Raw genomic sequence first — 17,338 nt, forward strand, 5'->3', positions numbered from 1 at the left:
AGTATGTCCTCAGGACGTATTCGGTGAACGAATCGGGAGAAAAAGCCCAAACTGCCATCGGAACTGTGTGAGTTTTTCATTTGGCCTCATTCTCCTGTGGATGCGAAGCAGCCCACATCCACCTCCAGGACACTCACTTCAGCTCCTTTTCCGGGATGGTGATGAAGTTTTGCCGCTCCTTTTGCCACACGACAGAAGCCTCCTCACTCAACAAGTATGCGGTGCAGGAGCAGAGAGGGTGCTGGTGACAGGGTGCTGGGCTCGGCACACGGCAACGGCCCTCCGTCTCCCGCTGCCCCTCACCCAGTGCTACACAGGCCTCATTTCCACCCCATCCCCCGCTAGGCCTCGGAATGTGGTAAAGCCCGTGCCTTAATTGGAAAACCATGTTTGCCTTCTCTTTTGTCAAAAATTTCTCAAGTCGGCGACTTACAGCCCCAACACAAGGGAATACATACAAATAACACCCTCACAGGCACGCTCAGGGCTACGTGGGCACGAGAGTTTGTGTGGGCCTGTGGCTCACGTCGACCTATAGTGTTTCACACCGAAGGCTGACGTCCTAAAAGGGAGAAGTAGGAACAAAAGTAGCATATGCAAAAAATACATCAAAGACTCGAAGAGGGTTTGGCAAGACAAAGTGAAAAGAAGGATCAGCCTGATGCAGACAGGCCTGGCGCGGAAGCCAGAGGGCCACCGGTCAGCTGTGTGCCCTTGGGAGGGCCATCGAGCATCCCGTCTGCAGTCCTAGAGCTCCAAGCACAGCTGAAGGCAATGGTGAGGATCAGGGAAGACGTGTTTCGAGGAGGTATCCAATAATTAACGGCCGCTGTTAAAATTGTTACTAGGCCATCCAACAAACTTTTCAAGTCAGGAATTATTGTTACAATTGTTGTTTCCCTTGAAAGCGAAAGAAATTAAACTGTAAGCCGAAAGCTCACATTTTGAAGATCCCGCGGTAATGTTAACAATAAGGGGGTGGGGTTGGCGAGACCAGGCTCCTCCTCCCTGTGGCCAGGGACCACCTTCCCCTCCCCCTCCCCCTCCCCAAACCCATGTGGTGGAACGGACCACAGATAATCAGGTTACAGCAGGTACAGAAGCTTGACCTGTTTCAACATGAGTGAAACGCTTTGAGCCAAACATTTGTTTTTAAATGACACCTTTGGTGGTGCAGAACAGATCTAACGCCATCTGACTTTTGTCTGCCAACCATCCAGACAGGGGCCCTGCAGAAATGCCCTTCCAACTGCCATGCAAAGCCGAACTTTCTATCTCTGAATGATGTATAAACTCGCAGAGAAAACCACACACATGCTGATTTATGATGTCCTGCACAGCAGGTACTTAATAAATACGGGGGTGATGATGAGGTGGAAAATATGAAACTTGAAGGGCCTTACAAATGTGTAAATACCCCTAATCAGCCTCATCTCATCTCATCTCCTAAAAAAGGGATCACCGGCATATTATTCTACTGACATTGGAGATTCATCAATAGCTTCGCAGATCATTTGTTTGATGTGACACCAAGTTAAAACCTACTTAGCATCTTTATATCATTAGCTCACCAGGAATTCAAGAGTCTTGGGCAAGAATCTGCAAGTAAAACAAGAAAAGCTTATCAACTTAAGACTTGTTATTTCATTCTATCTCCTTTCATACTTCTCGAATAGATGCCGACACCTAGACCACAAGTCAAAAACGAATTGCCAGACGGCGACCACCGTGGGCCGTGCCCCCATGGACATGAAGGGAAGCTCCAGTGTTGGAGAAGCTTAATTTGATCCCCTCATCCTCCCTCACACCTCCTCTTCCCCAGCATTCTTCCCAAACTGGCCCAGCCATGCTGGGCTCAATGCTAGAACTCTCCAGAATATTTTGCCAGAGTCCATCTCAGCTGCCTTGTGTTCAACCTAACAGGTTTCTAAAAGAATGAAAAATTGATCCCTGTTCTTCGTTTCACCGACCTGAAGAGGCATTTGCTATCAATGGAAGCAATATAAAGTTGGACACACAAGCAACTCTTACCAAAATAAGGAAAAAGGAAAGCAGGTTCCCATTTTCTAAGGTAATTAGAATTTTTACTAACTTTTTTTTTATTTAAAAAAATTTGTTTAATGTTCATTTATTTTTGAGAGAGAGACAGAAAGACAGAGACAGAGCTTGAGTGGGTAAGGGGGAGAGAGAAAGGGAGAACAGAATCCAAAGCAGGCTCCCAACTGTCAGCACAGAGACGGATGAGGGGCTTGAACTCAGGAACTGTGACATCAAGACCTGAGCTGAGATCAAGAGTCTGATGCTTAACTGACTGACCACCCAGATGCCCCATTAACATTTTTAAATGTTGTATTTATACATTTCAACAGTCTTCCTGTTTCCAATAACAAGAGTAGAAACATTTGTTAAATGGGATTCAGAATGGCCTAAGGTCAAGCAGGTTCAGATGCCCGGCTGGGAGAGCATGACGGCTGGCCTAGAGAAGGGATCCCGTGGATGGGCAGGCAGGGGAGAAAGAAAGTCTACACCCCACAGTGACTTTCAGAGTTACATTTAAAACCTACTCAGCAAACTGTGTTTTATATGTATGTGTATACACACACACACACACACACACATATATCCTTTTTGGAAAGAACAGAATAAAACAAAAGCATTTTCTTCTCATGAATCTTTGTATGAGTGCAACCATCTGATGGTGTAAGTACTTGACTTTTAGCCCAAGCTTATAGCATTTCAGGATTCTTTCAGAAATGCTCATCCCTGCAGTGTTTATATTTGGTATATTAACTTTAAATTGTATTGCAAAATGCCCACTTATGAAATATATATGAAATGTTCTCTTTTAATCACTTAAAGCTCTAAATGAAGAAAATCTGTTTGGCATTAGATAAATACCTTGAATGCGGGATAGGCAGGAACACCTTGAAATAATGCTTAACTAATCACAAAGCAGTATTCTGCAATAGATGCCGAACCACTAATTAGACGAAGGGAAATAAAACTGTCACGGCAGGATAAAAGGATAAAGAGAAATAAGCAGTAATTACTGTTTTATCGTCAGAGAAAGTGGTATCGAACACGGTTCAGTAAAAAGAGGGAAAAAACCCCCACAGCTCTCTAAGTAAATACCGACACTCATTAAATTAGCACTTGGAGCTAAACAACTCAGGGATGACAATATCTTACAGAGCGCATCCAGAAAGGGAAAAATGGACCACGATGACCAAGTAAGGATGCTTTACTCAGGGTGGGCGGCACTCCGCAGACTAACTTTACGGGATGACGATTTCCTCAAACTGCTGACACGTTTCCCCGCCAGGTCCTCGAAGAGCCACTCACCACGGCCTGGGGAAGGACTACGAGGCCACATCATTCCTCTCAGGGCTTAATCGATACAGTGAACTTCATTAAATGATACATAAATGGTGCCAACAAGCGCGAGGAGTTGTATTTTAAAGTTGGAGCAACTTACATTCTGCTGCTGGGAACGATCTTGTGCCCTTCTCTAAACCACGTCACCTGTGGCCTGGGGCAGCTGCTGATGGGCAGGAAGTCGAGAACTGCTGCGTGTCCTTGAGAAACCGTTTTCCTCTGGTCCGTATCCATGAAATTTCCCATATCTGCAGAGAAAAATCAGACCCTTTGAGTTCTAGAAAACTACTTTGTGTGTGTGTGGGGGGGGGGGGGGGGGGGTGGAGGGTCCAAGATGGAAATAACTATGTATTACAGCAAAGTCACCACCGGTGCTTTAATTAAACCATAAGACAAGAAGAGACTGAGCGTCAGTGCTGACGAGGGCAGATCTGGTGGGGAAGTGAAGCGGGAGGCAAAGCCACGGGCCTCCAAGGTGCCCACAAAATGCATTCATCAGCAGAACTTCGTGGTCTCTGTCGCTGCAACAACGCGATGAAATGTTTGCAACTGATTTGAATTCTGGAATAAACTATGGAGAAGCATCCTACCGCCACAGAGACCGTAGAGTCGCCCTTAGCTATCCGCCGACTCCCCAGTTTCTCAAGCTAGTTCCACCCAGGCAGCCACCACTGCCCGGTTCACTTTCTCCTTCTTTCCCGTTGCTGGGGTGCTGTCTCCCTAACAGATCTTTTGGAAGAGAGATTTTTTTTTTTTAACCACAAACTTGTTTTCACAGGGTTCTCCAAACCCCATACTGTTGACTTAATTAGGGACAGGTAGGCTCTGTTGCAGCCTTTTGTGCTACTGCTTAACATTTTTAAGAAATGGGGTCACAGGAAAAAACGAAGTCATTAGAATGTGGGCAGAGGACACCAATTTTTAAATTAGTAACATTTGAAACTTTTGAAAAATGTCTATGTTAGGATTCGAGACAGATACATGTGTATACACACAGATTTGACTTATATGCTGTCTTTTTGTCTCAATGTATTTAATTTGGAATAGTCCATAGCAAATCTATATTATCAATGGAATTTTTATTCAGAGGAAATTATTTCCTATGTAATAAATAGCATTTAATATTCTAGGAGATGAAACAGATGAGGTGAACAGTCACAGTTATTTTTAAAGTGAAGCTCGTTAACAAAAAGAAGAAAAGAGAAAAAGTCTAAGAGCCAAAGATAAATTTCTAGAAACAAGGATATAAATAATTAACCAAGAAAAAGTCCAAAATTTAATTTTATTCAATAGAATTTAATACATTACCATAAATTCCAAGCTGTTAACTTATTCAAATATGTTTGGGGTATTGAACTGAAATTCATATTTATTAATTATGTTTTCAATTATTCAATTGAATACAAGTTCCAAATTATCCTGCAGTAAGATTTAGCTGAGTGACTTCACCACAATTCAGAAAAGTTAAGCCTTCCTAGTAATTAAAAACATAACTAAACGTGTAGAGACAGACGAGTAACTAGAAATTGTTTTCTTTGACACAGTGACACTGAAAACTATAGGCCTTACCTGCGGTCAAAATAACAAAGAGAAAATACTGTCTTTTTTGGTTGGCACAGCCCAGTTTAGGATCTCTCGAGGTCTCTCAAATCCGTTACAACGTATTAATATATAATTTAAAGTAGCATAACACTTTCTGCTTTCTTTTAAATGAAGAGACATTTCGGTAGTAAATTCAAAATGTAATAAAGCTGACAGGCCGTTTTAGAAGGACCCTACCTTGCCAGGTTTTGGACTAGGAAAGTATTAAGTGCTTTGTGCAGACCAGCTTGTCTCTCCAATTCCTGCTAACGACGTGCAAACTCCCTGCATTCTCCCTTCAGTTACTTTCAGAAGCCGCATTCTCTAAAATGAGTCTTGCCCACAGAGGATGCATCAGGTCCCCAACAGTGATACCTAGACAGTAATACCGTCTAGGATATTACTATCCATGTACTTTTTATCGTGGAGCTAAAGGATTTCTAAACAAATTGCTGGAAAGAACTGATTATGAACTGAAGAAATTTTACCTAATTGGGTTTAATTTTTTATTTGAAAAACATTTGAATCTGAACATAACAATGATAATAAAAGCCACGAGCAGCTAATTCATAAAAGAGAAGGCATCCTGTTCATTTTTTATGTCTTTTTGTCCTCCACAGTGCCTGACAGAGCCCCTGAAGGGTGAATTTTACACAAGGGCTATTTGCCTCATTAGCCCCATCACCATCACTGGGCCAGCTACACTGGCTACTTGTCTCCCAACAAATTTTAGCAATGACCCTATCCCCAAGAGAATCTGAGACACAGTCTCAATTCGCACAACAGGTAACAGTGATTGTGATCGGCATTCCCCACAGACACTTTGTTTCTGTGATTTCATCACATGGAGACTTTTCCAATGCACACATACATGCGACTTGAACTTCTGATCTTCTCTGCAAGAGAGCTCCCATCCTGTTTCGCACCACACAGCGGTAAAACCCAGCGTCAAGCCTCTGTAAGGACGGGATAATGTACCTGCCAAACACCAAAAAGAAGTATTAACGGTTCTGTGTCTAGAGCAGTTCTGGCACCACATGTTGCAAGTGTTCAACAAGCATTTTTGGTGAACCGTCTATGCAATCCTTCCGTGGCCAACACGCTGACCCCAAATGCAACTTACTTGTGACACTACATAATCGATGTCTGTCTCCCCAGCTAGGCGGTCACTGGCACAAGCAACCAGCCTCTAGACCTGCCCGGCTCATGACTGTGCCCTGGCACCCAGCACGATGCCATGCATGGAGTACTTATCACGCACAACTAGCTGAACACATGACAAATGTGAAACAGCTGAAGGTCATTACATGTAAACTAGACCTTTCAACAAAAAGTGTTATAATTCTATCGGAATTTCTAAAAGTTATTTCTAGAACTGGAAACCATCTTTATATAATGTATTGTGTCACTCTATATAAAAATTCAAGCAACACTTTCAGGATGAGACACGGGTGTCATCAAGGCAGAGAGCAGGGACACTCAGTGTTGCAGACAACCCCCCCAACATAATTCACACACTTCCCTTGCCCACTTCCCCACACACGGTCTGACATTAACTTTAAAAACATTTTGGATAACTGAAAGGTGGTTTCACTTGTATTTTCCATTGTTGTGGCTGTAAGCAATCGTCATCCTTCAAATCAAAGTCTTTCTAAAAACTTCAGTAACATTTCATAGTAGAAAAAAAATGTACTTAGAAGATACAGTTTCCATAAAAGCCCTGCTTTAGGTTTATGGCTAGTTTTATAACTTAGGATGTTTTGAAATCCATAAGCAAATAAGATTCATAACCAAGGACCACTTGAAGTGGGTTTTATAGCTCTGGAGCCCCAACCTTTCACAATACCTGAGAGAGTACACTAACTGGTTTCTAGGCCATGTTTACAAACAAACCAAGAATGAGGCTGAGTCCTGGCTACTTCTTACACATGGGAAGGTGCGTACTACAAAAAAGAAAACAGAGAGCTAAAACCCAGTCTAAAGGTAGCCTATCTTCCGAAAAAGAGAAAACTGAGTGATGCTATCCTCATTACAGAGAGGTTCCGTACATAATTATCATCAATTTAAAACTACTTCTCCTAACAAAGGATAACCAGAAACTTTTAAAACTCAGGTAAAAAGCACCACGTATGGTAGGCTTTCTTGGCTCAGTTCCTAAGCATAGCTTGAAATCACTTTTATATTCAACTGATTGCTCAACTTTTTATTCAAGTATGTCCAATTAGTCAACCTGAAAAAGGAACTTAAAGGCCTAATTTTTAAGTGAATAAAACACTTGGACAATATAGGTAATTCAGCACTAAGCAAATATTAATCAAAGTATGTTTTCCCTCTGATAACCATCTTGACAGTCCCATGACAAGATTAATAAAATCTTTTATGAAAAAATATCGCTGAGTTTTAATCTTCAAAATTTTATTCTATTCTGAGGAATGGCTCATCTCAAACACAAAATTAATTAGTGTGGATAATCAGAGTAAGATCAAACTGAACACAAAGAGTCAACACCATTTATTTAAATGACAAGTCAAGACTGGAAGGATGAGCAGCTTTGATGGTTACATAACTGTGATTATAATAAGGAGGGGTTTTGAGATTAAGTTGACACAAAGCCAACATGGGTGTTTTGAAATGAAATAACATGAGTCACGGGAGCACGTGTTTGAAAAAAACCACACGCACAGTGTCACCTCTGCAACGTGTCCGCGATTATATAATTGTTATCCATTCCATTTTCTGTCTCTTGTGGGGTCCTAAATAGATTTTAAATTCTTATGAATTTCTACAGTAATCGTATGTACTAATGCACGAAAATAGCAGTGTTTTCAAACCACAGGGAGGAGCAGATACAAAATTGAGTATTAGGCATATGCTGTTCCGTACCAACTCTTTAGTCTCATGTCTCGCCAGGGAAAAAATATACAAAAAAGTTGCAAAGTACTCCACCTATTACAGGAATTCCTACACAAATTATGTTCACCTAACAGATGGGAATATTCACTGCAAGCCCATTGTTTATAAACACACATTTTTAAGCAGAGAAAGTTTCCTGGCTCTTTAGAAGAAAGTATGATAAAATCTTAGCACCATATGCCACCAAAATATAGAAAATGCCTGCTCCTATTTCAAATAAACACAGCAGGGAATGTTTGTATTCACTGGATAAAGGCAGAGTTTCTACTAGACTAACAGAACATTTTCCAGGGCCAGTTCGTTATCAGGAAGAGCAAATTAAAGAAAATCAAGCACAAAATCACAATAAAACCAAGGGTTTAAACGTCCATTTCTGCTCAAGTAGGAGAATACCTCAGTTCTGAACTGCTTCTCAGGATGGGCCACATGAACCACCTCAGGGTTTCTCTAATAAGCAACCTGAGCTCCATTTCGACCCGTAAACAACGGCCTGACTAGCCCTGCCTGGAGTGAACGTGTGACCTGGTTTGGGCTGCCTAGGATCTAGAGCACTGTCCTGTGTTTGGAGAATTTTCCACTCTGTGGGTCTCAGTGGAGGCAGACCCCTGGACACACGTACTCTGGGTTTTTAGACCTGAGGCTGAGGAGTGGGGCTAACGGAGAAGCGGTCGGACGGCATCGGTGCTGGTGCTCAGCAGAGCCCTGGACCAGGGGCACAGCGCGGTGTCCAGTGCCAGTCGGGGCAGAGGCTCAAACAACGGTATCCCGGGCCCAGTGGGAGCAGCGGCAGGAGCCCCGGGGGGAACGGCTCCTGGGCCGATTTGGCTCTGAAGGCTCCTTCAGTCTGCCGGTGGTTCGGGGACCAACCCGGCGTCCAGGCAACAACTTCCCTTTCCATTTCCATCAGAGAGAGTTTGCCCCTGTGGTTCGTCCTAGAACCCCCCAAGGCCTACCCTCCAGAGCACAGCCAAAATAACCGTGGCTGGAAAATCTTTTCACGTTACCAAGCACTCACCGTGGCCACAGAAAACCCTAAATAATGCCTCTTGGAATCCTCTCTTTTAGAACTCATGGCTTCCTGGCAAACCACTAAGAACCATTAGGCGATAAACAATCCCCCCAAAACTGGGACAAATAAACCTGTTCTGAGTTTTCCTGAATGTGCAGCGCTAAAAGCTTAGCAAGTGTCTGACAAAATGCTGCCTGGTTGTAGACTGGCTACTTACTGTTGAGAGGTTCTTCCAACAACAGCGAGCTACTCTAAGGACACAGGTCTAACAGTCCCACCGTGGTTCAGAATAGCGAAGGCACATCCGTGCTTCTCCCTCTGAAGTCAGGTGACATAATTCACTTCACAAAACAGAACTCTCATGCCCATTAAAACTAGATCTAAGGCACAGGGCACTGGCATAGCTCAGTCAGTTAAGCATTGGACTTTGGTTCAGGTCATGATCTCACAGTTTGCGAGTTCGAGCCCCACACCAGGCTCTGTGCCGTCAACTCAGAGACTGGAGCCTGCTTCGGATTCTGTGTCTCCCTCTCTCTCTGCCCTGCCCCTGCTCACACTCTTTCTCTCTCTCAAAAATAAACAAACATTTAAAAAAAAAAAAAAAACTAGATATGAGGCTCTTTTCTTTGAATGGGGGGTCTACATTCATTTCAGGCCACTTCAGATAAGACTATCCCCCACAATTTAATTTTTTTATGCTGGTATAAAAATATCTATTTTGCATGAAAATAAACAACCAAGTTCTATAATAAACTTTCCTATCTTGGCCCAAAGCCCAATCTTATTCAAAGTGGGAAAAAAAGGTTATGAAAAAAAAAAAAAAACTGTAAGCCACTTATACCTTTCTTGGGATTACTTTCATTCTTCTTTTGTGAGAGGAGATGATAAATAATTAGGCTTTCAATTCTATTTTTTATAAATTTCCTATGTGACATTAAAAAATAATAATCACAAGTGGAATGAGTCTATAGCTGGCTTCTTTCACAAGCAAAATACTGAAATGAAAACCCCAGACTGAAACACGTTAAGGAGGAGATCTTAGGACCCAGAGCTGTAAGCAGCATGGGCCTATAAGGGATTCTACTTCTCGGAGCCAAACTGTGTAAGACTAGTTCATTTGAGCCAAAATATAACTGTGATTATTGTGAGCTGGGCAGTTCAAAGAGGACAGGACCAGTGGAGAATTAAGCAGCAGAAAAGAGTGACTATAAACCAAGACGGGAAAACTGAAACCAGACAGCTGGGGGCACCACGCCCTTGCGCAAAGACGCGGATGGGTGTTGCACTCAGTTCAGTGAGATGATGGAGAAACCAGTGGGTCATCACATGTCACCTAACGGAAGAGTTCTCAGTTAAACAGACCTTTCCTCTTGGTGACTGGGGGACACAGCAGATCAAAAGCAAAACAAAACAAAAAACATGTAGAGGAGTCTTTCCCATGGTGTAGTAATGAAGCCTAATTAGCTGCTTTGTCTCAGAGTCTGAAGATTTCTGAACACTGATCTTACGTCTTGGAACACTGCTAAGCCCACTTACTAGCTTTAGCAGCTTGTTTATAGACAATGTCACATTTTCTACATAGACGATGTAGAAATAAAGACCTTCAATCAAAGACATTTTTATGTCTTACAATCTAGATGCTATTTCTTTTGTACTTTTCTTCCTTATTGCACTGGCCAGTAACACCACTACAGGGACCAGAGGAGCTTCCCGCACTGGGGGGTCTGTAGGTTTCATCAACTGGAGAGCATCTGCCATCTGATTTCTTCAATTTTTCCACTCCTGCCTCCTTTGGGATTCCAAACACACTCACATTGGACTCTCGGAAGTTGTCCTGTAAGTCACTAATGCTCTTTTCATTGTGTTTGATTCCTTTTTTTTTTTTTTTTTTTTGTATCTGCCTTTCATTGTGGATAATCCCACTGCTGTATCTTTAAGTTTACTAACATTTTCTTCTGCAACATCTACTCTGCTACTCTCCCATCCAGTGTGTTTTTCATCTCAGATATCACAGGTTTCATCCTCAGGAGTTTGATTTCGGCCTTTTAACATCTTGTATGTATTTAGCTTTGATCACAGGGAATACAGTTATGATGTTTCAACAGTGCCTTTCTCCGCTAATTCTAACATATGTGCCAGCTTTGGCTCGATAGATTAATAGATTGATTTTTGTCCTCCTTAAGGGTCATGCCTTCCTTCCTCTTTACATGCCTAATAATCTTTGATTCCATTCTAGACATTGTGGATTTTACCCTGTTTGGTGCTAGATATTTTTGTATTCCTATAAACATCCTTGGGCTTTGCTCTCTGATGCTTCAAAGATACTTGAAAGTCGTTTGATCCTTCCTGGTCTTGTTTATAAAATCTTAGGCAGGATCAGAACTGCATTTGGTCAAGGGCTAATAATTCCCACTACAGACCCAAGATACTTATGAATCCTCTATCCCATAACCCCATAAATTATGAGAATTTGGGGTATGGCTGGTGAGAACAGGTCGTCCACCCAGCCCTGTGGCGAGCATGGGAAGTACGGCCATCACTTCTGGGCAGCCCTTTCCCTGGCCTTGGGGAGTCTCCTCACCAAACGTGCTGATAAATATTCTGCCAAACACTCAACACAGAACCGCTGTAGACCTCTAGATTCCCTTTCTCGGGCACTCGGCCTTGATCCCTCTGGATTCTCCAATCTCCTCAGCTCAGGAGTCCTCCGGGTATTAGTGCCCCCCGCCCCCATACCACAGCCTGGAAATTCTGGCACAGAAGAAAAGCTGGGCCAGTCAGAGGGCTCGCTTGGTTTCTGTCTCTGGTTTCTGGTTTCTGTTTCTGGTTTCTGTCTTGGATACAACTGTTTCATATACTTTGTCTAGTTTTACATTGTGCAGATTTCCTATCTAGGATTCTCTTTTATATCTCCCAGTGAGGCTTTCCACTTTTCTTCGTGTAGGTTCTTATAAAGGTTATTCCCAGGTATTTAATAATTTTTGTTGATACTGTGAAATTTTTCTTCTTAAGACATAAGAAAAAAGTTACTTTGTCCTTAACCACCCCTATTTTCTTACTGGAATAAAAAAAAAAAAAGAATCATCCATCAAGTTTCTATTGTTTATACTGTCACAGAAACTGAACCACAGAGACGGGTCACGTAAGGAGATATAAGATTTTTAGCACTTCACAGTATCCAATTATCCTTCCTGGTATAAAATGAATAGTACGCCTAGCACTAAGAAATTATTGGCTTAGACATCTATCTACCTGTATTCGAATGTAATTTTTTATCTCCAAGTAGAAAGTAATTGAGAATAAATACTTCCTGGGGGAAAAAAAAAAAAAGAGACCCATCTGCCTTTGACAGCTATGCAAACCTGGTTTAATGACCTAACTATTACAATTGTGGCTACAGGATCACCTATGCCTGAATGTGGATATAAGCATCCATGGGAATAACATTTGCAGCTCACTGAAATTTGGGGGGCAGTTTGTAACACAAGCAGCAAAGAAAATGCTATTTCCAGTCAAAGCTGGAAAAGCTGAGTTTATATTATTTTCCTTTACAGGATTAGCATTTTCATACTGACATCAAAGGCGGGGGGAGAGGGACTCAATTTCAGAGAAAAAACTGCTACCATTTTCATAAAGTAGCCATGTTTTTCAATTTGAGACTTAGAATGTCTAATGGAGGTTAACATATGACAGCTGAAGGTGCTTATTGGAAGGAAGTAGATGAAAGAGTAATTTGAAAAAAGAGCATGAGCTTTTTGGGCAGCGTTTATTTCTTGAAAAAAGGGAGGACAAAATACTATGGATCCTTGACAACCCATCTTGGTGTCTGAAGCCCTCAGTGAACAGAATGTAATTTACCACGTTGTTCCCAAATTGTTGGTGCTTTAGAACCACCCATCTCTTCCTACTAAGTTTCCAGGGAAATGGGAAGGAAGCATCTACCCCATTGTAATGGTCCATGTATAATGAGCTGCCCCTGCAATCCTGCCTCAGTGACCCACAATGCTTTGCCTTCCTGAGGATTATCCAGGGAGTGTCAAATTAACAGGTAAAATGTCTAGTGCAAAGAGCAACGCCAAAAAAACCTCCACCTCCTTGCACATTTTCGAGTGGACAGAACTGTTTTATCCTAAGTCTAAACAGCTGCACATATAACAGTGGCATGGTGTATGGTTTAGCATTTTAGAATAAAACTATTACACCGCTGTTTTACATGCATCCAATGGAATATAAACAATATAATGATTTTGAAGTACACATCATCCCTTCTTTAATAATGAACTCTTTAACAGATAGGAACCTTCATACTGCTCCTTTTTACTCTTTGAACTTAATTAGTAGGTCTATTTATCCCAAAGAATTTTATTCTAATGTAATATATTGTTATGCTTCAAAGATACTTCTTGATTATCCATCATACTTCTCTGAAATAAAAATACACATACAAATGGCAATTTAAAAAGGATGTCCTTTGATCAAAACATTCTAAGTGCTAAAAAAAATTCTTCTGTATTATAGGGTCACGGCAACTATTATATTACATAGTTTATCAAAAAAACATAAATGTATCACAAACTTTGAAATATAATTATTAAGCATTAAAAACTTAGAAAATATGTCTCTTAATGGGAGGATAGTGGTTGGTTTTTTTTCAATTACTTTTTATTTCATTAAATGGCAAGTTATTTACTATTAGAATAAATAAAATTGGATACAAATTAACAACAAAGAGAAAGTACTGACCACATATTTGCATACAGTTCATTTAAATCTAAAGAGTACACGGAAGAAGGAAATAAACTAGAGAAGAGATTGAAGCATAGCAACAATCAAAACACAGGAAATTAATGAAAAAGGATATGGATTTAGAATCTCAAATCATCTTTTTTGCAGAAGTTAATGAAAGTATCTTCTGAATAAGTGTTTGAGAAAATACAAAGCCCTAACTTTCCTGTCATGCATGTTCTTCGTACATCACGATACAACATGGTTCTGATGGAAGTAAACAGAACTTTCTTCCTCCTCCTCCTTGAAATGTGCCACTGAGCCCTCAGCCTCATTACAGAGGAGGGTGAAATGCAGACACAGTGTGCTTCATTAAAGAGCATTTCACAGCTTGTTTCTTCTTTCCAACAGCTCTGGAATACTCTGCTTCTGCTATGTGTAAGTGGACACACCCCGGGGCGCCGCTGTGAGCATGCTGCCCGGAGAAGACAAGGTGCCCTCAGCCGTGGGGATCTAACTTGCACGCGCTCTTTCCTTTGCTCTCACTACACGTCCCTTGAGGCACAATATATTCTCTGAGGACAGTTGGAGAATGGAAATGGCGGGGTTGTGTCAAAAAAATGGTACAGCTCTTGCTGCCTACCTATATACAACATGTCCCAATTTTTTTTTAAAAAATCCAAGAATGGTCAAAATATCCCATTTCTAGAGCCCTACTTTTCCTTAAAAGGAATATGTATAGACTAGAGGCCAAGTAGCTCTTCAGGGGTTGTTTAAAAGAGCCCCTCATTTTGTTCAAGCCAAATATTTGGACCTAGGCACTCGTCCTGCACCTGAGAGGCAGTTCCACAGGAGGACTCAGATGGGGAAAGTGAGCCTTCCTTCGGCGAACTGGGGGAAACAGCACAAAAGGGCAGAATCCCGGGTGTCTGCAAAAAGGCATGTTCTCAGTCAGCTCAACCTCAGAAAACACACATATGGAAACTGAACATCTAGAAAGCAATTCCTTTGACACTATCCATGACCACATACCCCAATCTGAACACCATCATTATAGATCATCCACATTACTATTTTTTATATGGAAGAACAATCTGGATTCTTCTGAGACTTCATCCCTTTCTCCCAGGGGCAGACAAAACATTATGTCATTTCATTTTTATGAGAACCCTCTGAATTGGGTTTTATTATACCCATTTTACAGATGAGAAAAGCAAGATCAAACTGGTTAGGTAACCTGTCCAAAGTCACACACATAGTAAACTGAATAGAAGTATCCGAATTCAAGGCACCTGCTGTTAAAGCCCATTACTCACACATGCTTCTCATTTCTAAGCTTACTTTTTGTCTTTTTCTTTCTTATGCCCCTCCTAACAAACCAAGTAAACTAACGTCTCATTATGATGATATACAGTATCACCTAGGATTTATTAGCAGATTGCTTGTGGGCCAGAACATACACTGTTTTACCTACATTAGAGCCTTTTAACGCTCACAACACGACAAATGAGATATGATCAGCCCCATTTTGCAGACGTTAAAAGTGGAACTGATAAGTGGCTTGCAGGAGATCACACTGCTAATGCTAATTGGTAGTTAGCTGGGATTCAAACCTGGGTCTGTTGATGTCAACATGCTCGTAACTATTACGATAAATTGCTCCTACAACAGCAGATACTCTGACAGTACAGGCCTGATCATGAAAGAGGTGGTCACAAACTCTTATGTCTACAAAGGGCAGGGGAAGAAGAGAACTGAGCAAAGCAAGTGTGGCATCATACAGATGATGTGGGGACCAGAGCACTGAGAGCCAGAAGGGCTGTGCCCTTCCTGAAGGGGAGCACTGGCCAGCACCTGCTTCTGGGGGGGGGGGGGGGGGGGGGGAGGGTTGCGGAGGCAGAGCTGAGTGGCCAGGCCTTCTGACTGATCAACAGGGATCAGAGAGTGGATTTTTATATGAAATCTTACAATTTTATTATTTTTCAATATATGAAATTTATTGTCAAATTGGTTTCTGTACAACACCCAGTGCTCATCCCAAAAGGTAAATAGCAGGTAAGTTTTTATTTTTTTAAGCTTATTTATTTTGAGAGGGGGGAAGAGAGGAGGAGGAAAGGGGGAGAGAGAGAATCCCATGCAGGCTCTGTGATGTCAAAGCAGAGCCTGAGGAGGGCTCGATCTACTATGAGATCATGACCTGGGCCAAAATCAGGCATCGAACTCTTAATGGACTTAGACACCCAGGTGCCCCTCTTTTATTTTTTTAAGTTTATTTAAGTAGTCTCTAAAGCCAGCATGAGGCTTGAACTCACAACCCCTCGATCAAGAGTCACATGCTATTCCGACGGAGCAAGCCAGGTGCCCCAAACCTCTGACTTTTCAAGAGAGTGGGTGATGGGTTATGCCTCACGTTGAGAACTCATTACTCTATTTAAAACACCTCTGAACAGCCAATTCTCTTAGTTAAATAAGAGCATGACATTGCTGATTGCGCTGATCTGGGGACCTTTTGGACTTTTTAGGAAGTCACTAGTTCTCCATCCTCCTCAGAACTGTTGCATCTGGTATAACCAGCCCACACAGAAACGGAAGCTCAAGTTGAGATTCGAACCTGAAAGACCTTGGCACCACAAGGAGACACGGAGGCTCGAGAGCTGGTGCCGCTGGTGCTGGGTGAAGCCACACCTCCTATGCGGCTGCATCTCATCCTCGTCCCCACTCACTACTTGTTCTCTGCCCCGTGTTGGGCTCACTGCACCCGCACACAGGACTCGAGTGAACATCCTTGCTGGATGAGATGCTGTGCTCACACCCCTCCCCCACACTTCCATCCTCCCTGTCCTGACTCTGAAAGTCAGCCAGGTAAATTTTCTGTTGACGCCTCAGAGCTCCAGAAGCTCCTGATTTAAAGATCTCTGTCTAAATATTCATGCTCGTTGAATACGAACGACACTGGCGGGTGGGGCCGTTGCCACAAGAGGGCAAATTTATCACGCGAAACCTGTTACTTGCATCCCTCTGTAACTACAACTTTTTTCAGTCTGGTAATTTCGCTAACAGACTTCCTTTTACAAATATAATGATACACTTCCTAGGTATAAATACAATGTCGATCAGAATATTAAATCACATTCTAATTAAATCTATCCCTTTAATCCTAATGCATTAGAAATTCAATCAAATATTTTCACCTCTTGTGCTATTATGGCCCAAAAGGCAAATACTCTAAACACATCAGCCTGAAACGGAATCTTATTTTCAAGCAATCAATTACTTATATTCGCTGCTGTAGGTGGTGAGCTCACTGTCATTGTGCATCCACTTGAACTCCAAAGGCCAGCTCCCTTCAGCGAGGCAAGTGAGAACAAGGCGGTTGCCTTCCAGGTGGATCTGCGGCAGGCCTGGCTCTGTCTTAAAATACGGCACGACATCATCTGAAATGTTCAAAAAAAAAAAAGAGAGAGAAAGAAAAAAAATTGAATGAAATACACATGAAAATGGCATACATCCAATTAATCAATCACTTATTTAAAGAGACCTAATTTTAACAAGTATAAATGATGGCTATTTGGCCCAATTAAGTAGCCAATCATCCTTGACCTCCTGGAAGCATGTAATACCCTAGATAATATTTCAAAAGGCTGAAAAGCTCAATGATCAGCACCATTTGAAAACGTGACAAATTCATCCAACCTATTTCCATTTATGATTAATACCTCTTTAACAAAGGGGCAT

General features: G+C 41.9%; 1 protein-coding gene across 1 annotated transcript in view; it reads right to left on the reverse strand.

The window, feature by feature from the left end:
• Window positions 1–17,015, reverse strand: part of SDK1 (sidekick cell adhesion molecule 1) — a 526,124-nt gene extending 509,109 nt beyond the window's left edge. The window contains 3 exon segments of the mRNA XM_049639338.1: window positions 3,476–3,623; window positions 5,828–5,934; window positions 16,878–17,015. Coding sequence (XP_049495295.1) covers window positions 3,476–3,623; window positions 5,828–5,934; window positions 16,878–16,921 — 299 coding nt within the window. The 5' untranslated portion in view covers window positions 16,922–17,015.
• Between the last annotated feature and the right edge of the window lie 323 nt (window positions 17,016–17,338).

Source organism: Panthera uncia, chromosome E3 (assembly GCF_023721935.1).
Source record: "Panthera uncia isolate 11264 chromosome E3, Puncia_PCG_1.0, whole genome shotgun sequence".
Classification (NCBI taxonomy): Eukaryota; Metazoa; Chordata; class Mammalia; order Carnivora; family Felidae; genus Panthera; species Panthera uncia.